Genomic DNA, 21,309 nt, shown 5'->3' on the forward strand with positions numbered 1-21,309 from the left:
AATTCCTGAATCCTTAACTCACTATGAAACACCTTTTTCAGACCATTTTAGGTTTTCCTAAGCCCTCCCCATCAAGAACAACAACAATGATAACAACAACAACAAAGTAGTTTGTATGCTTACTCCCCGAATAAGCGAAAATATGGAAAATAGTGCTTTAAAAGAGCTCATAATCTTACCCTTCTTACAGTGGGACCTTATTCTTATTAAATACAGTATTTTTGAGTAACGTTCTAATACCGAGGTCAGATGGTAGGACAAGGGAAAACCTCACTACTTCTATATAGGCAAATGAAAAAGAACTAGTTAAACGATCAACTCACATGCCACTTGATGTGGGTCTATCGTCCGGATAGGTTACAAGAGTTCACAACTTGGCCCCACGTCATGTTTAAGAGATAAAAGTAAATGACTGTTGTGTAGTTTTCAAATATTTGCAGTCACATCTCTTAATATGCTTCTGATTCTCCTCCCAGATAAATGGGCGCTACTTGCTACAGTAGGCTTCGTCAAGTTGTTTTCGACACAATACATCTATATACTCATTGTCATGATGACGGAAATTCTGCCGACCACAGTCCGGGCAACAGGATACGCCTGGATGACGGTTTGTGGGCTTTTTGCCATGATGATTGCCCCGTACCCTCTGAAGGTGAGCTCAGCTACGTTCTTCATTCATCGGTCATTCTGAAATGCCTTTCACTAAATTCACTTTGTTATTTGCTTCTTAAACCGAGTACGCTAATATTCATTAATTATCTGTGTTTATGGATTTTATTGTGCCTCATTTGCTTTCATTCTCGGTATTATCAGTTCACTGCTTTTGCAGTAGTGTTTTTTTATTTTTACTATTATTATTATTATTGTAATTATGAAAATCGAAGCAGGATTTATGATATCAGATCATAGTTTACAGCTCATACAAATATTTCATATGACTTTCCCCTTTATTAAAGATGATATCACCATTAATTTTGCCTGGAGAAACTTTTCTAGCACCTGAAATTTCTTTCAGACCAGCTACATATACATGGCTTATAAGTTGTCTTTATAATGCAGTAAAACGTCACATGATTTTTAGTCCTTTTAAAGATCCATCTGATGATAGCTGAACTGGTTGGTAATTCAGATCGGCTTTCTATAGGTTACAAATTATCTTTCATTCGTGAGTTTCTTGCCTCGCGGCTTAATAAAAAGACAAAAAGCTAAAAGTAATCTTAGGACTTCACAGGAAACTTAAATGCTCAGAAAAACCAAGATTTAGTTTTGTAGGCGAGCGTATATTTATGAGAATAATCTAATTACAGTAGAGACTTTCCGATATCTTGCTTGGCAAAAAAGAAAAAAAAAATTGCTTTCGGTAAACTACTTGTTGGAGCAGCAAAGGTCATTTTGCATTTTCCATCGTCTTTCAACACAGATGATCTGCAGCAAAAAGTCTCTCAGTAAAAAAGCAAGGTTTAATTTGAATAATGTTTCCAACCATTTCGCTGTCTAGTTAAAATTTGTATGCGATTATACACCATCACCACAAGCCCCATACAACAGCGTAACAGAATTTTCGATCCGGTTATATCAGGAAAACATTTGGTTGTGAATCTTGGCTTCTAAAATCTTCTAAAACTCAGGTAATGGGTAACAAAGCGGCGTTCTATTGAAAGATGGCATCGTTGCGTAAACCCTGACACCTCATTTTTATAATGATTCCTGTTACGGAATAGCCTCAATGTACTCAACACTTTTGGTCCCCTACAGACGGAACTGGGCGGACTATTCCCATACCTCCTCATCATAGGCATCATGATGATCAGCCTTCTCGTAGGATGGCCGCTGCCCGAGACTATAGGTCTACCATTACCCCAAACCTTCCAGGATTCTGAAACCCTGGACGAAGGGAGACCGCTGAAGACCTGGATACACCACTGGAACAGCTCCAAGTATTCGAGTCAGCAAGTGAAAGGTTGAAAGAAGCTGCGCAGGGCAGCAGGACAATGTCTTCGAGGAACTGAAAATATATTGAACACATTTTGATTATTCTTAACAGGCCTTTTTTATTTTTCTTTTATTTTTGTTTTTTTAAGAAACTCTTCTTATTATCAAGTTCTTCTATGGGATGCCCGAAAGAGCAGATGCCAACGTTTGGCATAAGGCCACCCGGCTTATAAGAAAACCAGCGTGGCTTCGATCTTGATATGGCAATGTACTGTCGGCGAGAGGGTTACTCTTAGCAGGGTTCTTGAGAAAGGTTCATGTCAGCGCTGCAGGCAGTGTGCATTGCATATCGTCACCAGTATTAAATCTACTACAGGTCTTTTTTTGCATCAGTTTACAGAAACTAAAGGGTATATAATGAAAATAACTGTAGAGATATATTTATATAGATAATTGTTTTAATTACCAATTTGTACAATCATGTAATGAGAAGTTCTTCTTTCATCTTTACGAGGTGTTTAACAATTTTGTAAATCACATTACTGTTTGCAATATATCGGTCTATAACGGAGTATAATTCTAAATTGCGCAGAGAAATTAATGGAATTCCTATAAAATTCCATGGTCCGCCATTAATCTGTTATTTTCATTAGATTTTTCCAGAAAGATTGTCATCCTAATAGGCACAAGAAATAGGAAATATTTGCGAAATATGCAAAAGAGCTAAATTGGCAGGATACAACATTTCCTTTTAGTATTTGAATCCTGAATGGGTCGAATATATGACAGCTAGTAGCCTGAAGATTACTATTGCATTACGTAAAAGACATTCCAATAAAACATTTTCAGTAGTCTTAATCTTTTATTCTTCCCTTGCATCGCGCTCACTATAAAAAGCACATGAAAAATATACGCCCTTTCTTTCTGGTAAGTACAATAGGAATTTTAATTTCCCCGGTGGACGTAGAGGATGTGAAAATACACGAAGTGAATTTTACAGACACACACACAAACGCACACATATATGTATGTGTGTGTGTATGTATGAGAGCACGCGTGGGTCGGCCAGCTCTTCACAACTAGAATACGAGGAACGAAAAAGAATTTTAGACTTTATTTACCACAGACATTTATATCGTTATCACTGCCTGTATAAGAAATGGTGTATTCAACGCGAGCTGAAAGAGATCACGGTTAAATTTTCCGTTTTCTTTTTATTTGTTTCGAGTCCTCAAAAGTTTATCTCTGGCGCTGCAAGTTGTAAACAAAACTAAACTAAACTGTTTGGAAGCCTCATCTGATCTCCGTGACCTTTGGCATCCCGTTCTCATGGATCGAAGTCGGAAAAACCAGCGACAACAATGGCGATGATCAAAGCATCTTTAATGATCCTGTCACACGTTTCAAAGGAATCGTATTTTTTCACTCTGGCGATATCTGTGGCCTAGTGATAGGCCGTGCCCTTGTGACTTTCTGGTCTCAAGAGAAGTTCTGCAAATCATGTTATAGGTTTGAGCTCCCAAGTTGTCAATACACATACATACATACATATATATATATATATATATATATATATATATATATATATATATATATATATATATATATATATATATATATATTATATATATATGTATACATAGACATATACATAAATATATATATATATATATATATATATATACATATATATAGATATATATATATATATATATATATATATATGTATGTATATATATATATATATATATATATTCCACATATAGTATAATATATATAGATATATATATAGATATATTATGTATGATATTATATATATATATATATATATATATACATATATATATATATATATATATATATATATATATATATATATGATATATATGTATATATATATCCATATAATATATATATATATTATATATATGTATGTATATATTATATATATAATATTATATATTATATACTATATATATATATGTTATATATATATTATTATATATATATATATATATGATATATCTATATATTTATATATATATCTATATATATATATATACTATATATATATATAATATGTGTGTGTGTGTGTGTGTGTATGTATGTATGTATGTATATATGTATATATGTAAAAATATATATATATATATATATATATATATATATATATATATATATATATATATATAGATATATTATTATATATTGCTACTTTCAAAATGCATGTTTCCCCTCTTTGAAATGTCATGTAGATTGTGGGCAACATTTTTTGCAGATTCCTTAGATAGCTTTAGACTAGGCATGTTTTAAAAGATGTATGTGTTTTTAGAATTGTTTTTGCATACGTTATTGTAAACAAAAGAATATAGATATAACGTTTAAAGAGAGAGATTCTTCTTTGTCTTTTCGAAACTATGAATGTTTAACTTTTATGTCAACACTGTAAGATTTGAGGGTCTGCGAGATCCGTTTGCTTTCCTAAATCTGTCAAAGCATGTGATAGCAAGAGAATTGAGTCTTGCGTTGTTATCAAAACATGTCAATCTTAATTATCGCTCAGCCTCCGTTTCGATCGGGTACGTGTCTTTCTTTTTTTTTTTTTAACAGACTGGACTCGTACGCGTATGTCTTAGATCAAAACCACGTGCATATTGCACATTTCTTTATGAAGATTGCGTCAGATTTCCAAGCTAATGGAAGCATTCGTGACAAGAACGTTTTGGATCATCTGCCCTGTCGAATTTCTGTAAAGGAAGAAAATTCCATTCTATCTTAGGACCTCGAGGCAGTCAGATCTCTCTCTCTCTCTCTCACTCGAAATCGTTGAGATTATATTAACGTAACGTAAATTGGTCACTCGTAACTTAGAATTTCGTTTTTGATATTTCTTAGAGTTTATTTAGTGTTATTTAGTTTCTTTTGTGGAATCTGAACAAACATGATTTTGTAACGGCGCCTGGTTTTTGTGAAAGTGTGATATACAAGCTGCAGCAAAAGAGAAAGAAAGAAGTTGGTATACCAAAAAGGTAAAGTGTGTTATATTTTTATTAGTTGCAACTAATAACTAATAACGGTTAGGTAACAACTAATAACTAATAATGGATAGGGAGTGTGGTTAACTAATAACAGATGGTTGTGAAGGTTTGGCAAAAACTGTTGGTTACAGTGTTTTGAGTGAAAAACATTTACACTTCTACACATTGCGTATTTTTGTGTTTGTGATTGTTCCATTGTTTGTGCTCTTATTCATTTTCTTATTGAAGTGTGTCTTTTTATTTTATATTTTCATTTGCATTCACAATTTAATTGACTTAGTTATTTTCATTGCTTTATCATTGCACATTTAATTAAATTTAACACTTGTGAATTAATTTGCATTTACTTATAATTCTTTTCAAGATTTATTGTTGTTTAGCACTTGTGAATTAACTTCAAATTTTCAATTATTGCCTAACACTTTTGAATTTTGATTGAATTAATTTTCTTGAATTTTGTGATAAATTAATTTTGATTTAATTTTACTTAATTTTGATTCAAGAATTAATTAAACTTTACTTTGTTTTCAAGTAACAGTAATTTTCCCTGATATTGTGAATTTCACTTATAAATTTTGAATTTAATAATAAATTTTTGTATTTAAAATTTTTATAAGTGTTTTCTTTATCTTACACCAGTATAAGTATATATGATTATGATTATATTGATGATAGGTAGAAACATAGAGTGGTAATTGAGTTGCTTTCCTTCAATTTACTTGAAGTGACTTAGAACCAGGGAAGTACTTAGACTTCTGAAATCAGGGAAATACTTAGAGTTTTAAAGTTGTTGATGGAGTGATGCCCTTTGATTTATTTAATTACTTACAAGACTACCTCACACCTGTTTTGATGAACTTAGTCTGATTTTCTGCAATATTGGAAATTTGCACAATTTCTAAGATTTTCATCCGTACTGGAATCTGTATAATGATGCAGTACCATTGGTCTGAAACCTATGGGATTTGAGACTATTTATCCACTAAATATTGCATAACATCTTGGCAAAATCTTAAAAATGCTACTTCTTTTCTTTGCTAATGATATTTTGTTTCACTAGACATTGCATGTCATCTCGGAAGAGGCATTCTAGTGAAAGTCATCAGCTGCCAGATTTCGATGATACTACATGATATGCTACGTAGAGTCTGTGAACATTTCTCATCGCGCAGAATCTTCTCTCGCGCCCAGAGATGATACCCAGTAAACAGTGCATAACCTTCCAGGAAAAGACTTTATAAGTAGATTTTCTCTAACATTTATTTATGGAGGCTGCAACTTGGAACATCTTGAACAAAACTTGAAAATTCAAAGGCATGCTGTCTACAATTCTCCGAAGGTGATACGGCCTGGAATTATAAAGAAGACTTCATAACACCAAATATCGTTTAGCAACTGTTGTTTATTATACATAATGCTGACTCGACCACAGAAAAAATGGAAGAATTGTTGTATGACCTGCTGCTAAAAACATTTGTTCTTTGCAAGTGTGAATAGAGAGAAACACCACGTGTTCCTGCTCCTGTTAATGTTGGAAGTCAGAACAATCAGAATAAAACTTGGAACTCCATTTGATATCTTGAATTTGATCACATCACCGTGATTCACACAAATGCATTAAGCTACAAATGTCCTTTAATATCAAATTCACTCGGAATTAATATATTTTCGTATATGTTATCCTAAGGGGAATTTTTTAGTTGCTAAGAAATTCGTCGGCTCATGGGCTGTACGTCCTGAATTCTCAGTTCAGTGGTTCGAGCCCATGAGCCGACGAATTTCTTATCAACTAAAAAATTCCCCTTAGGTTAACATATACGAAAATATATTAATTCCGAGGTAGAGCGAATTTGATATTGAAGGACATTTTTAGTTTAATGCACTGATACCTTGAAATACTCCTCTTTTTCTGGCCTCAGAATCTCACTGGAGATTGTTACTCCGGGCCATTCAAGGATAATAGTGCAATGTTCCTCAGCTTAGAACGATATAATTTTCTTTCTTGGTGTGTATGGTTTACCGTTTCTTTATCTGTAAGGTTAGCTGTTTTGTCACACCCAAAGTGCAGTGCTAAACCAGGAGAAAAACTGAGCTTTATAACAATAACAAGGGCATGCAGTTTTGGAAAAAATATGAGACTAGGACAAATTTGCTAGGCCTCTTTACCATTTTAATTGTTTCTCTCTCCAATTGATTATTATTATTATTATTATTATTATTATTATTATTATTATTATTATTATTATTATTATTATTATTATTATTATTATTCTGGAGTTTGTTTAATTTTCTTTCGTTTATTTAATTGTTTTTTAATCCTATGAAACTCACGATTCCTTACAAGCTTTTCATTAACTGCCCAACAGCCAGAACACGAAGGACTGAGAAAAATCGTGAAAGTAATGAACATAATGAGATAAAAGTCGCCGTCCAGGAAGTTGCTGAGTTTCCTCAGCCATTTGTCAGTCACGAGCGCTTGAAAGATAATCAGAAGAGCGATGTTGTCAAGCCATCTTAGGCTGTTGTGAAAGAATGAAGTTTCGTTCACATCGGATCATTGAGGGGAAATATTCATCAACCGTGTAACGAATGTCTCTTAGAATAATGGTTTGGGTTTGTAATCGTCAAAGAAAAAGAGAAGGATATGGTAAAAAGAAATAACTAAAATAGGAGAGGATAAAAAATAATTTATAGGAGTAAGACTGCAAACAAAGGCACAATAAATCTGAAGAATATAACTACAAACAAAGGCCATTACGAACACAATACTTCCATTTCAACCAGGAAGGTTTTCCCGGCTTATACCGGACGTCGGAAAAGCTGCTAGAGCCAGTTTCGAAATTCTGGTGATTAAGCGTCTCCTCGGGCTGAGCCTCAGAATCTCTCGGCTGTAGCTTTGTGACGAAGAGGTCTTCAGAGTCAAGGGCTTCTTCCTCAGGGTCAGTGCAAAGATTTGTGCTACATTATTAAAGTTTCTCATATTCAAACACATGATTCGGTTAGAAACAAGGGTCTTCTTCACACGCTTTTCAATAACTGCAGTTGTAACTGAAGATTCACGTTAATATATATATCATATATAATAGATATATATATATATATATATAAATATATATATATATAACATATGATATATATATATATATATATATATATATATATATATATATATATATATATATATATATATTACATATGTATATATATATATATCTATATATATATATATATATATATATATATATATATATGATATATATAATATAATATATATTATATATATATATATATCTATATATATATATATATATATATAATATATGAAGACAGGAGTAATCACCCATTTATTAAGAGCCGACGTTTTGTAACTGCTTATTACATTTTCTTTTCACTGTAAACGTGTTTAAAACGTTGTTCTATGTTATGAAATCATTGAATGGTTATAAATCAATAAAAAAGAGGATTGTTTCAATTTATGTGTTATGCTTGATTGCTGTGGTATAAGGCTCCTTTTGCCATGGGGTTACAAACTAAGCAATGTTGTCCTTTCACTATAAGCATATTTTAATTGTTAGATGAATTGTCTTGACAGATATTTCTTTTTTGAAACCTTCGAACTGGTTGTAAATCATTTTAAATAGGTTGTTACAGTAACTGACTTTCCTGTTTTTCAATGACCAATGTTTATCTAACTGCTTATTTTTATTCTTCTGTTTCTTATATCTTACTTTGAATGTACTGTAAACTTTGTGCGCTACTTAATGAACAGCTCTCGATAAGGGCCAGTGGAGGTTGAAACTGCAGAGAGCTAAGAGGAATTTCAGCTTTTCTTTTCCCCTGTGGACTACAACCTAATATATATAGATATATTATTATTATATGTGTGTGTGTGTGTGTGTGTGTAGAATCTACTGGTCACTTTTTTACCAGATACATGTGTAATTGTAATAGCCACAATGCCCTCTTAACTTCTTGAATTTTTTGCTCCTTTTTGGATACGCTTGGCGCTACAAGCGTGAGGCTATTACAATTGCATATATATATATATATATATAATATATATATATATATATATATATATATATGTATATATATATATATATATATATATATATATATGTGTGTGTGTGTGTGTGTGTGAGTATGTGTGTGTGCGTTGTGTTGTGTGTGAACATATTACTGATGCTTTATTGAAAGAAACTACGTGTTTGTGGAAATGGACGAAATACCTTCTCTCCATAACAATTTACTGAATAGAACTCACTTTCACAGCACTTGGATCATTTGCTCAAAATATTCATTTGACTTCAAGCAATAAATGATATCGTTTAATGCAAGTTTCATAGTTATGTGCACCCTTTCTGGTTTACTTAGAAATAAACTAAGATAAACATATCTTTATTTTATTTGGCTCTCCGAAGACGTGCCCACTGTATATGTGTTACAGAATTCACAAGAAAAATACAAAGAAAGTTTCAGTCCGATAGAAGGAAAGATAAAATTCTTGGCATTTAATTAAATGCAGGTTTCAAAATTCCTTTGGCACTCACAAAATCAATGAGATAGTATATAATAAAATGAATAAACTAATGATTTAAATTATCATATACTCATTCCTGCGAGGGTTGCCCTAGGATGTTAGAGAGAAAAGGCCTGATTGAAATTCCAAGTAAGATATATTATTAATATGTTTCCAATCAATTCAATTATAATAGGAATTTTTATTGGTTACGTTATCGATATTTTGATCATGAAATAACTATCTGAAACAGGTCTTCAGTTTATGAAAATATTTGGGAAACAATTAATGTCTTAGAACAGGTGAGGTTTTTCATTGAAGGTAGGTAGGTTGGAGTAGATTCAGTCAGCTCTTTCGTTTGACACGGGCTCTTACTTTTCAGCAGCCCGTAACTGATGACTGGTGTCGTATATTTCTCTGGAACATACAATTCGGCTTAATTTAACCACTGAGCCAGAAATGAAAATAGGTAATGGGAGATAAAGTGTCATAGAAGCAAGTCCCAGTAAGTAGGAGAGCGTGGGAAGGAAAGGATGAAATTGGAGTTAGAGAAAAAGGATGGGAATCAAAGTTCCCTTGAGATGTGATGAGTGTTGGTGGTGTGGTGAATGGATAATAGTTTGCTTATTACACACGGGGTGGCTGTATGCCATTTAGGTTTTGCTCAGTTCCCAGCGGCGCTAGGAAGTTGCTCTTCTCTGTACCGCTCGTGAGAGTGTCAGGAAAAGAGGACAACAGAAGGGATGGGATTTTTCGGTGAGGCAGCTGCTATTCGAATTGAACAGCAAGTGCTTCGGTTTGAGGGTTTGGATGAGGTGAGGTTGAATGCAGCTTAGCAGTGTCTCTCTGTCAATTGGTTTTCCTGTTAGTAGTTCGAAGAGAGTGACGAGCCTTTCAAATGTGAGTGTTATGCAACTTTCTCTGATTGATTTGGGACCTTCTTGGTCGGCGCTGGCTGAGATATCAGAGGGGGAAGGAGAATGGGGTGAGGAATTGGTCTGGGAAGAAAGACAGTCAACTTTGGAGGCTGACGGGGGGTTAGAATTAGAAGGAAGGGAAGGGGCAGGCACTGTTTCACTTGGCACTGATTTGTAAGGGAAAGGCACTGTTTCACTTGGCTCTGACTTGCTATTGATCTCATCTTGTGTCGTGTTGCATCAACTATTTGCTTTAATGGCATTCTGGTCATTCCAGCTTCCTGTTTGGGTTTTGGAATGGGCTTTGAAGGTCGGGGATGTCGAGCAGTTGCTTCATCTTTGCAACTTTTTCGAGTCTGAATTTGCACCGCTTGTTCCCAGCATGACGCTCCTCCTCTCTTGAAAACATCGAGGCACTGCTTTGTAGGGTGAGGCTTGCTGCATATACCACACCTCTCTGTGGCTATGTACCAGCTGCTGTGGTGTCCAAGTCTACGGCACTTGTAGCATCGTAGTGGCTCAGGTATGAATGCTTCTGTAGGGAATGATCCTCATGTTCCAAGGGAAACTTGGTTTGGAATATCTCCTTGAAAGGAGATATTGTGGGAGTCCCCGACTTCCCAATACATCTCTGTGCGTCTAGAGAACATTCCGCAGCTGTAGAATGGGGTCTAAATGCAGGGTAGTCGGGTATTTACATATAACTGCTTTTCTAACTTTTTCAGACTGATCAAGTAGTAGAAAGTGGTGTTGACCCGTAGAAATTCCTGTTTCTCTGGTTTTCGGTGTGATGATCATGTCACCAATCAAATTGGGTTTCACTGACATGCTTTAGTGTGGGTTTTGCTTTTCGAGCTTTGCTGCTGCTGCATAAGCAGACAGTTCTTGCGCAAAGACTCGATATTTAGAAAGAGGTGGCAAGGGAGAGGTTGTAGGAGACTTGATTAGCAGGGGGCTTCTGCATTTCAATTAGGGGTTTTCCTCAGTGCTCTCTTCTTTTGACGGGCGATAGTCCATCCTCCAGCATTGGATTCAGTTTCAGCTATAGGAAAGCAAAGCGTCACAGAATTTCCGTCATTAGAGGAGTTGTCATCTTCTAACTGAGAAGCAGAAGGATTTGATGGCTCTGAGTTTCATCTGATGGAAGTGTTTCCGTCGATGTGTCTTCTACATCGGACATCTGATCATGACATAGACTACTTTTCAAGTAGTCTATGGCTCATAATGGGAGGTGGTTGATTGGTGCAGGAATTAATTCGTGTGTGTTTCCTCTTTATAATGATACATTATCCCCACCCATCCCCAACCCCTCTTGCGATATATCTCATGTAACTTGCATGTCCATCCATTCATCTTTGAAAATAATCGCCAGAACGCAATTCAAACGTCAGAGGTAACAAACCTGAAATAACAAGAATACTTTTCATGTCCTTTGGAAACTTGATACAACAGCTACACGCTGATGAAAAGATGATATTAAGAAGGATAGAGAACACTCTATACAAATTGAATGCCGAAGAAACAGCCATTAATTTCAATGCTACTGCCCTAAAAGAAGGTCTCCTCCCTAATTATACCCTGTCACATCCTATAATAAAACCAAATAGTATATTTGAGTAAATGCTGTAGATCTTTTCAATTTTTAAGAAATCAAGTTTTGAAACTATTTGTGTATAAAACACGTTAAACTTTCAAAGATTTTTCGGTTTGTGGGTCAGTTTTAGTCTACTTATAGCAACTCTGCACATGCTATCAGTAGTCATTGTAGGGATTTACGTTTATGTATATATGTATATGTATATGTATATGTATATGTATATGTATATGTATATGTATATGTATAGTGTATATATATTCCGGTTACGTTAAAGTAGTTTATTTTTCTAACATCACTTTTAATAAAAGTGAGATTTGGTAAATCGACGGTTGTACTTTCGCCCATTATCCACAGATAAATTCAGAGCTTGTTTTGGCTCATTTGGGATAGAAAGGAGCCAATTGGCAGCTGAAAAGGAATTATGATTGTTTTGGAAGTTGGGTCAGGAAGGGGAAGAAAAGTATAATTTGTGGTGAAAAATACAACCAACGGTTTCTAAGTCCCCGAAAAGTCCATTTCTAACGAAGCTAAGGGATTTTACTGTGCTTATATATATATATATATATATATATAATATATATATATATATATATATTATATACATATATATACATATATAATATAACGGGTGCAGTATGTATAAAAAATGTTATGCGCTGCCAGCATGAAAACAAGTTGGGACCAGATTCTGACTTTATTTTGTTTGATTCTAAAGACTTATTACAAATACCTTCAGTTTTTAATAGTTAAGTGTCTACCCTTAAGTGAATTACCTTTGACCAAAAGACACAGGTAAGTTAAATTCAACTTTAAGTGGTAAATAAGAAAGTTACCGTAATTTTGAGGAAAGGGGAAGAGTTACACTTTATCTTGAAAAAATACAATATGTCTTAGAGATGTTTTTATTTTTGCTACTTAAGTATTAAATCAGTTTTAAAATACTTGGAACAATTATGAATATATTTAGGACAAATTTCTAGAGTGATAAAATTGGATGTATCTACGAGATATCATGCAAAGAAGTAGTACAGCATGCGCGGAAAAAAAGGGGCAAAAGTAGTTTAAAAACAAGCCGTGATTCGACCTTCAGCAAAATCTACGGTAAATAATTACGCTATATACCTAATTAGCAATAATTGTTCTGTGCTGTTTAACAAGCACATTAAAGAAACAGTTATTTGAAAAATTCATATTTTTATAGAAAATCATCTGCTTAGAATGACTTTTTCTTTCGTTTCCCAGAATATTTGCATAAACTCGTGTTACACCCACCCTGTATATATATATATATATATATATATATATATATATATATATATATATATATATATATATATATATATATATTCATAAAGGGTAAAAATAGACAATCGTCAATTGTCTTGTCTTGCCTGTCGTCTGGTTAGCGGAGCGCATGGGTCGTTTCCAAATGACGGTGTCAGGGAAGTCAAGGCGGTTTAAGTATGAGGTAATTTTGAATCGCCTTGACCCACAGCCCGCCTGCACCTGCGCCAGAATTCAAAGGGGGAACAAAATGGTAAAGGAACAATGGAAATGCCTCGGAACACGTAACATTTGGGTTGGGTTTAATTTGATCTCCACCTGCGTGGCAGAATTACTACTGACTTCGGTCTCCGGTTGGGCTGGCTGCCTCGACTCACTTTTCTGATACATCCAAAACCCTACGTTTACGATGTCAGTTCACATTTCTCTCATTCTTTTGGGAGGGTTTTCTGTTTTATTCTCTGTTTTACCTACTGCTCATTTCGTCGCTCTCCATGCTGAAGAAATGCCATTTATGATGTGACGAAATATTGATTTTACTGACATTTTGATCGACATCTCAAGAAATTTTTGTAGTCGTTTTCTACAAACGATTGAATATTTGTTATGAGAGAAATAGTCAGCTCTAAGGAAGTGCATGAAGGGCAGCTGACTTTCGATATCATATTACATCAGTCTGGCAATATGGAAGATAAGGAAATAACATAGAAGCTGGAAATCAAAAGAGGAAAGGAAATCTGAATTGTGAAAAATGAGATTTAAGAATAAGGCGAAAATGGAAGAAAAAAAAAAAGGGTTTAGAAATCAAATGTATGTTACAAGACGGTGTCGGAGAACAAAGATATTGCAAAAAAAAGAAAAAACATAATTCTAAAGGTAAGAAATTGGGAGAAGAACGGGGTAAATTTTGCGTCCAAGCAGATAAGGAGAGAGAGATAGATAGAGAGAGAGAGATTCCTGTCTTAAGGGATTACCACGATCTGGACATCTCGAAATGGAGGTACATAAGATACCAACATCGTTAGGCTTGTGCCAGCCAGCTATTCCAGGACCACACACATCCGGTTTCGCTAAAAATAAAACCTTTGTTGCCGAGAGTCAGTCTGTTGTCCCCTTTTTTTGAGATCTTGCTAAACCAGAGATGTGTATTTGCATTGGCATGTTTAGTGGGTAGTCCCGCAGTGGTCCTGGAACTCTTGAATGCTTGAATCTCATACACAGCATACACTATCATGGAAGGCGTATACGTTTGACATCAGTATTGATCTCATTTGTCATTTTCCTGCTGAAATTGCCAACATACATAACACCAGAAACGGAGGACAGTAGATTTGATGTCAACGGCCGTAGTTAGACTCGTGCACCCGGATGACATCTTGGGTATCAATGCCACGCCACCATTAAAATTTGTTCCAGAAGTTTATGTTGAAATGTCAGGTGAAGAGGGAGAAGGAGAAGTGAGATTATTATTTTCACCATTTCACTTGATTCGAAGGGAAATCCTGTATATGCATCGTAAACAAAGCGAACTTTGATCAATGGTAAATCTTGCTCCATATTCGTCACCTATTTCTTTTCTACATGAACTGTAAAATGAAACATCATTCAAATAAGTAAAGGAAATCCGTACCTAGATATTAATGCGCAGCAAAACCTAGACAAAACACAATAACCAAGCAGGTCTCCAAAGCGAGTAATTCTACAAGCTACTTTGTTGTTGTTTTTGTTGTTGGGGGTGGGAGGTAGGAAAGGTCTAAAAAGGTCTGAACAAGCTGTTTCGCGTTAAGTTGAAGATACAGGCAATTTATGATAGGATATTTATGATTTATTTATTAAAAAGAAAATGTAAAATATGAATGATGTGCATATTAACAGTACAGAAAAATCATTTCGAATTAAATATATCATGTCATTTTCATTGTCGTTGGTGAAACAATGGGCTATCTGCTCGTAGATTTAGGCATATTTCAATTTATTTGATGTACTGAATTTGGAGGCTATACTATTTCTGTTCAGTTATTTTGTGCTTCCGCTTATAACTGCGACTATAGGAAGGTGTTTAATTTGCGTCCTTTTTATTTGATCCTTGTTGTTAGTATGAGTATTACTAATTATGAGTATTAATTAAGAGGACCAATTCGCGTTAAGTTAGGAATACAATGTTTGCAACTTATGCGTCAGTGGAAAATCTTGCACGCGTCCCGAGTAAACTGGAGGTCGGATCACGCCTTGTTCTGCATTTAAAGCTTTTGTTATCAGGCGGTGTTCGATTTTATGAGTAATAGGTAATTTGCAGGTGCCCAAAAATCTACTTGCTTGTGAGGAATGACGTTGGCGCGAATGATATGTACAACTCGAAGACGCCATATTATATACAGCCGTTTCGTAGAACAAGTGTCTAAAATAGTATCTGTATTATTCACTATGGTTTAGAACACACTGAAACCAAATGTGCTTAGCAAATGTATTTTCAATTCCAACATTTCATCCATTTTGAAAGTTAACACTGCCTTAGTTAAAGTGGTACATGAAGATTATGATTTTTTTTTTTTGTACTCCTGACAAAGACAGTATTTAGCCTAGATAGATTTCCAACTCTGGTAGACTTTCGCAACCATTTATGTAGACTATTAAATGTTTGATGACAAAATGTTGTCCTTTTATTACCTTGTACCAAGCACTTTGATGAAGGGTACAAAACTAGGATCATACCTAAGTCCTATAACTAACTATCCCAGGTGCTCCTGCACTACAACTTGAATCTTGTGCAATATGTATGCTATCTATGTAGATAACAATAATAACCATCACTAATACTGGCTCGGTTCTCCATTCCATCAAAATGTAGCCATCTAATATCTGGAATACTGATCTTCAGTTATCTGGCTTAGAACCCCACTTTAGTATGGCAGAGGTTGATTTCACCATTGCGCTTTGTAGAGCAATTATTCCCTCTCCTGGGATTCACTCCCTAGCGTCAGTCCAGAGGTTTGGTTTTGTCACTTTCTCGAGTCTAGATTCCTAAGAGTACGATGCCATGCCTGGAGCACCATAATACAATATTCAAATGTACTTGCTCACACACACACACACAACAGTGCTCAATATGGTGCCCTCCCTTACCTACGTCTGTGAAATATATTTGTTAAGCCAGCGTCTGGCTCTTACTGAACACTTGTGGCTCCTATAAGTCAAAGGTACAATTAGAAATTTGGGAGAGAAGCAAAGTTCAGTGTTGATATAGAATAGTTCATCCATCCAAAGCCTGTGATTGTGAACGACCTGCCTTACTTTTTCAACGCTATTATCTTTCAATTGTTTATCATAGGAAATATGTCTAGCTCATCCGTTACTTTCAGTGTTATAGATGTAGCTCATATTACATAAAAAAACTGGATCTCTCAACATTCAGCGATAATAATTCTTTGCATGCATATGTTCTTTTGAATGGTTTTCATAACCATTCGTCTCGTCTGTTTTATGGAAGAACTCGCTTTATGCAAAATCCTGCCCGAGGTCTGCATGACTTATAAGCCAGGAAGTAGGCCAATTTAATTCAATATTGCACATGACATCATACGTCCTAGTATAATATGTTACACAAGTCCTTATCTCTCTCTCTCTCTCTCTCTCTCTCTCTCTCACACACACACATACACACGCGCGCCGCCACACACACACACACACAGTCAACGCACATAACCATATAATGTGAAGAGTTAGAAAAAATACGATTATATTTCAACTTTGTGTCAGTCACGATTTAAATTATTCTCTTCATAGTCCTTGCAATGCAACAATTAATTTTCTGTATCAGCATGAAGGATGTAAAGGATGTAAGCCTACGATTTGGAGCAACATTTATTTTGTGATCGGCAAGCAAATCATTATAAGACTAATAAACGTTTTTCGGCTTATATATATAAATAAAATATATATATATATATATATATATGTATATATATACATATATATATATATATATATATATATATATGTGTGTGTGTGTGTGTGTGTGTGTGTGTGTGTGCAACATACGAAAATATGATAGCCACATAGGCTAGAGTATGATGCACTAGAAAGCGAACTTTGAAACATTATCATAGACTCTTTGGTACGCTTGTGAAGTTTAAGACATGATGCAAAAATAATACTACTACTTTTATCAACAATTTTTTCCACCACCCGGGCACGCCAACCCCACCCCACCAAAAAAAAAATCCATGTTTAAGAAAAATCACTGCAAGAGATGAGGCAACTCTAATTTCTATTATCTTTTATAATGTTTAAATACTGAAAGCTGATGTCGTAGAGGCTTCATATCATTGTTACATCCTTTACGTGAGATTCAGTGTTAAAATCAAGGAATTTTCGGTCTTCATGTATGAAAACTGGTATCTGTGATCTTCTTACTTTTTCAAAAACAATAGGCTCTCTCTATATAGTAATAGTTTGTTCTTGAACAATTATTACTGAAACATAAAGAAATACCCAAGTTATCAGACATAACCAAGAAATGAAATAAATAAAAAAGTGCTGACTAGCGTTACCTGTGTCTGAAGTGCTGAGGAATCCGCCTGTCTCGCCACTATCTGAGAGATGGGATAATAATGATCTTAGAGAGGACAGGAGGGAGGCTGTCCCTGATTGCTTGTTCCTTACTCGAAGGTTCAATGGAAGACTAGACACTTGAATATGTTGATATGGTTGAAAATTCATTCTGCATAATGGATATAATGATGCGTAAGTTCAATGTCTAAAGCAGAGATTCTTAACAGGGGGTATCCACACCCCTTGGGTGTATGAGAACCACATGCTGGGGGTATGGGACTTGATCTCTGGATATTTGTAAAGATTTGATTTCAATGTGTCAGTGTATACATGGGTAGATTTTGTAAATAAATAACTATAAAACTGTAAATGCTTTTGATTTTCATGTATGTTCTATTCCTAGCTATCCATACCTAAAGGATGTATTAAACTAAGCAGATTAGGTTATATTGTCAACATATAGGAATTAAGTGGACTTAAGCAACGTGGGTATGGAACCATATGGTCTAAAGGCAACAGGGCAGCCAATTGGCATGATTTGTGGCACGTGTCTGTCATTATAATTACCCTGATTGTCAAACAGGGCCTATGTGGGATCCACCAGTAAACTACTTAGGGTGCGTATCGATTATAATCACCGTGGCATAAGTTATCGTACTGGTGGCAGAATTTCAAACCAAGAACATTAGAGTATCAGAAATCATTCGAAAATGTGTAAAACCCATATCGACAACAGAGATTTCTGTATTATGGGCCAAACCTTGAACCCTCTAGCCTTTCCTATTCTGGAATAACTACTTATAAAACAGGTTCAACAGCTTGTTTCGTCGTGAATTTCGGATGTCCAATTCTGCTCTGTGTTTGTTCTGACCTGCGACGTTGTTTGCTGTTAGCTTCAAGGCTGTCGCTCCTCTCAGTCGGTCCTTAATCTTTTGCGCTGAAGCTCTGATTGCGGCCATTTGCATTGTACTGTATATTCTGCCATTTTTATTACTTTATTTTTCCCTGCTTTTTTAAAAATCTAAATCTTAAACATTCTAACATTTTAGTTTCATAATTTTAAGAAGAATTTTGTTGTATTTTTAACGACCCTGAAGATCTCATTAAATGTATATAATTTATATATATATACACATATATATATATAAGATATATACTATATATATATATATTTATATATATATATATATATATATATATATATATATATATATATAGAAAAGGTGAATAAGGAAAGCTTACATATCTGTGTGTGTTCTATTTGTGATGATATATATATATATATATATATATATATATATATATATATATATATATATATATATGTGTGTTGTGTGTGTGTGTGTGTGTGTGTGTGTGTTTATGCATGTATAACTGAATCACGAAAGTTTGGAACGTGATAAATCCATAAATAAAGGAATAAGCCACGAGAGAAAATTAAACAACGGAGTTTTCGCAAGATCTTTCGACGTTCAACGTCCTTTACTCAGCAGATGAACTGTGTGTGTGTGTGTGTGTGTAAAGTATTTGCTAATTTAAAGCCACAAATTTAATTTAATATTAAATTCACCACACTCCTGGTATACTTACATCCAAGAGAAATTCTAACAATATTCACATTTATTAAGCCACAAAGTTCGTTTAATCAGTGGCCATAGTCGCTATTTTAGGCGTTTCCCTTCCAGGTGGCAGATCGAATCCCACTGGCGACGAAACGACCAAAACAGCGACTATGGCTACTGATAAACGACATTTGTGGCTTAATAAATGTGAATGTAAAACACAGACCTGGTGTATATGACAAAATCATATATACATACGTAAATACATATATATACTTGTATGTATTTATATATATATGCATCTGTGTGTATGTATAGCTGCTTACTAATTTGTCTTGTAACTTTGCTAAGGATTTCATGTAACGATAGCCATTAATACATAATAGTTTATTAATTACTATATATATATATATATATATATCTAATATATATATATATATATATATATTATATATATATATACAAGTCATATCACATTTCCGTGATTCATATACATATATCGAGCTACAATGTCCTTTAATATCTAATTCGCGGTGGTGTAGTAGGATAAAGCTTCACTGACGTTCTGGATTTGTAAGGATCACGGGTTCGCGCCCTGGTCCAGGCAAGTCTATTATCGAGAAAAAATTCCCCTTCGGTTAAGCATATATGAAAATATATTAATTCCGAGGTAGAGCGAATTAGATATTAAAGGACATTGTAGCTCGATATATATATATATATATGTGTGTGTGTGTGTGTGTGTGTATATATATATATACACATATATATACATATATATATATATATATATATATATATATATATATATATATATATAGCTACATATACATATATATATATATATATATATATATATATATAATATATATTATATTATATATATACGTATATATATTAGTAATTTTACGAGCCCTAAGTAATAACAGGTTTGGTGAAAATACTATTATTGATTGACGTTGTTGCGTGAAATCCTGGGCAAGGTACCAAGACGAAATATCAATTCAAGGCCACGTGAACCACGAGAATATTATACAGGTTTTTCGATATAATTATCATAAACCGGAACAGAATCAGGAGTGTTATAGTTTAATGACTTTAGAACTTTTCTCTTTATAGCAATTTTTCAGGAAATAATTTGAAAGAACCTTCTAAGAGTTATCGGTAATTTTTGTGTGAGCTTGAAGATTTATTTTGGGACTAAACCTTTATTGTATAACTATGATTGTTATAAAGTTTTAGTATAGACTGTCACCTCACACTACCAGTGTTTGTAGTTAATCATCTGTTCAGAAAATCACCCGTAAAGCTTAAAGCTGTGAGTTCTTAGTTACGAAAATGTCAGGTAGGTCTAACGATTACTTTCCTTTCCCGAAACCTGTCCTCGTCTTCCTCGGAGAAGCTGACTGTTGGAATACAGGAATACTCTTGTGTTTCTGTTTGCGAGATCGACTGGTCTAGGCAAGAATATAGTTCTGGGTTGGTTTGCGTCGTGTTGAACTTTCATAGTTTAGTATCAGAGGATTTGTTGAATAAATTATAAAAATACTTCTTGGGTGTTTGGCTTATAACTCAGTCATTTTACACATTTAGTTTCAAGTATTCTTCAAATTTCAGAACTATTTTACTGATTAATCTTGCCAGACTCCAATTTGTAAAGAAATTCAAAATAACTGAGTCAAATCTTGACTGATAGGGATAGCTTTAAAACGAGGTACGTGAGCCGTAGACTTTTTCCTTGGTAGAGCACATTCGTACGGCAAAAAAAAAATGCCCGTTTTCTTTATCCAGCAAAATTCAAAGATATCGATGCTTTTAACTGGGCGACGGACTCACAGGCATTTTAGTTTATTTAAGGCGGTACCATCTGAACAACTTTATTATATCACAAAATTCATTGAGAAACAGG

At 34.3% G+C, this 21,309-nt stretch overlaps 2 protein-coding genes across 5 annotated transcripts in view; both read left to right on the forward strand.

Annotated features, from left to right (window-relative positions):
* Positions 1–2,785, forward strand: part of LOC135210957 (organic cation transporter 1-like) — a 29,490-nt gene extending 26,705 nt beyond the window's left edge. For all 4 annotated transcript variants that reach the window (XM_064243937.1, XM_064243938.1, XM_064243936.1 and 1 more), the window contains exons 11-12: positions 477–652; positions 1,756–2,785. In XM_064243937.1, coding sequence (XP_064100007.1) covers positions 477–652; positions 1,756–1,965 — 386 coding nt within the window. In that variant the 3' untranslated portion in view covers positions 1,966–2,785. The remainder of the gene's footprint in view (positions 1–476; positions 653–1,755) is intronic.
* A 2,033-nt stretch (positions 2,786–4,818) lies between these two features.
* Positions 4,819–21,309, forward strand: part of LOC135210960 (uncharacterized) — a 41,356-nt gene continuing 24,865 nt past the window's right edge. Inside the window, exon 1 of the mRNA XM_064243942.1 lies at positions 4,819–4,961. The gene's annotated coding sequence lies outside the window, so the exon portion shown is untranslated. The remainder of the gene's footprint in view (positions 4,962–21,309) is intronic.

This window comes from Macrobrachium nipponense, chromosome 4 (assembly GCF_015104395.2).
Source record: "Macrobrachium nipponense isolate FS-2020 chromosome 4, ASM1510439v2, whole genome shotgun sequence".
NCBI classification, from domain to species: Eukaryota; Metazoa; Arthropoda; class Malacostraca; order Decapoda; family Palaemonidae; genus Macrobrachium; species Macrobrachium nipponense.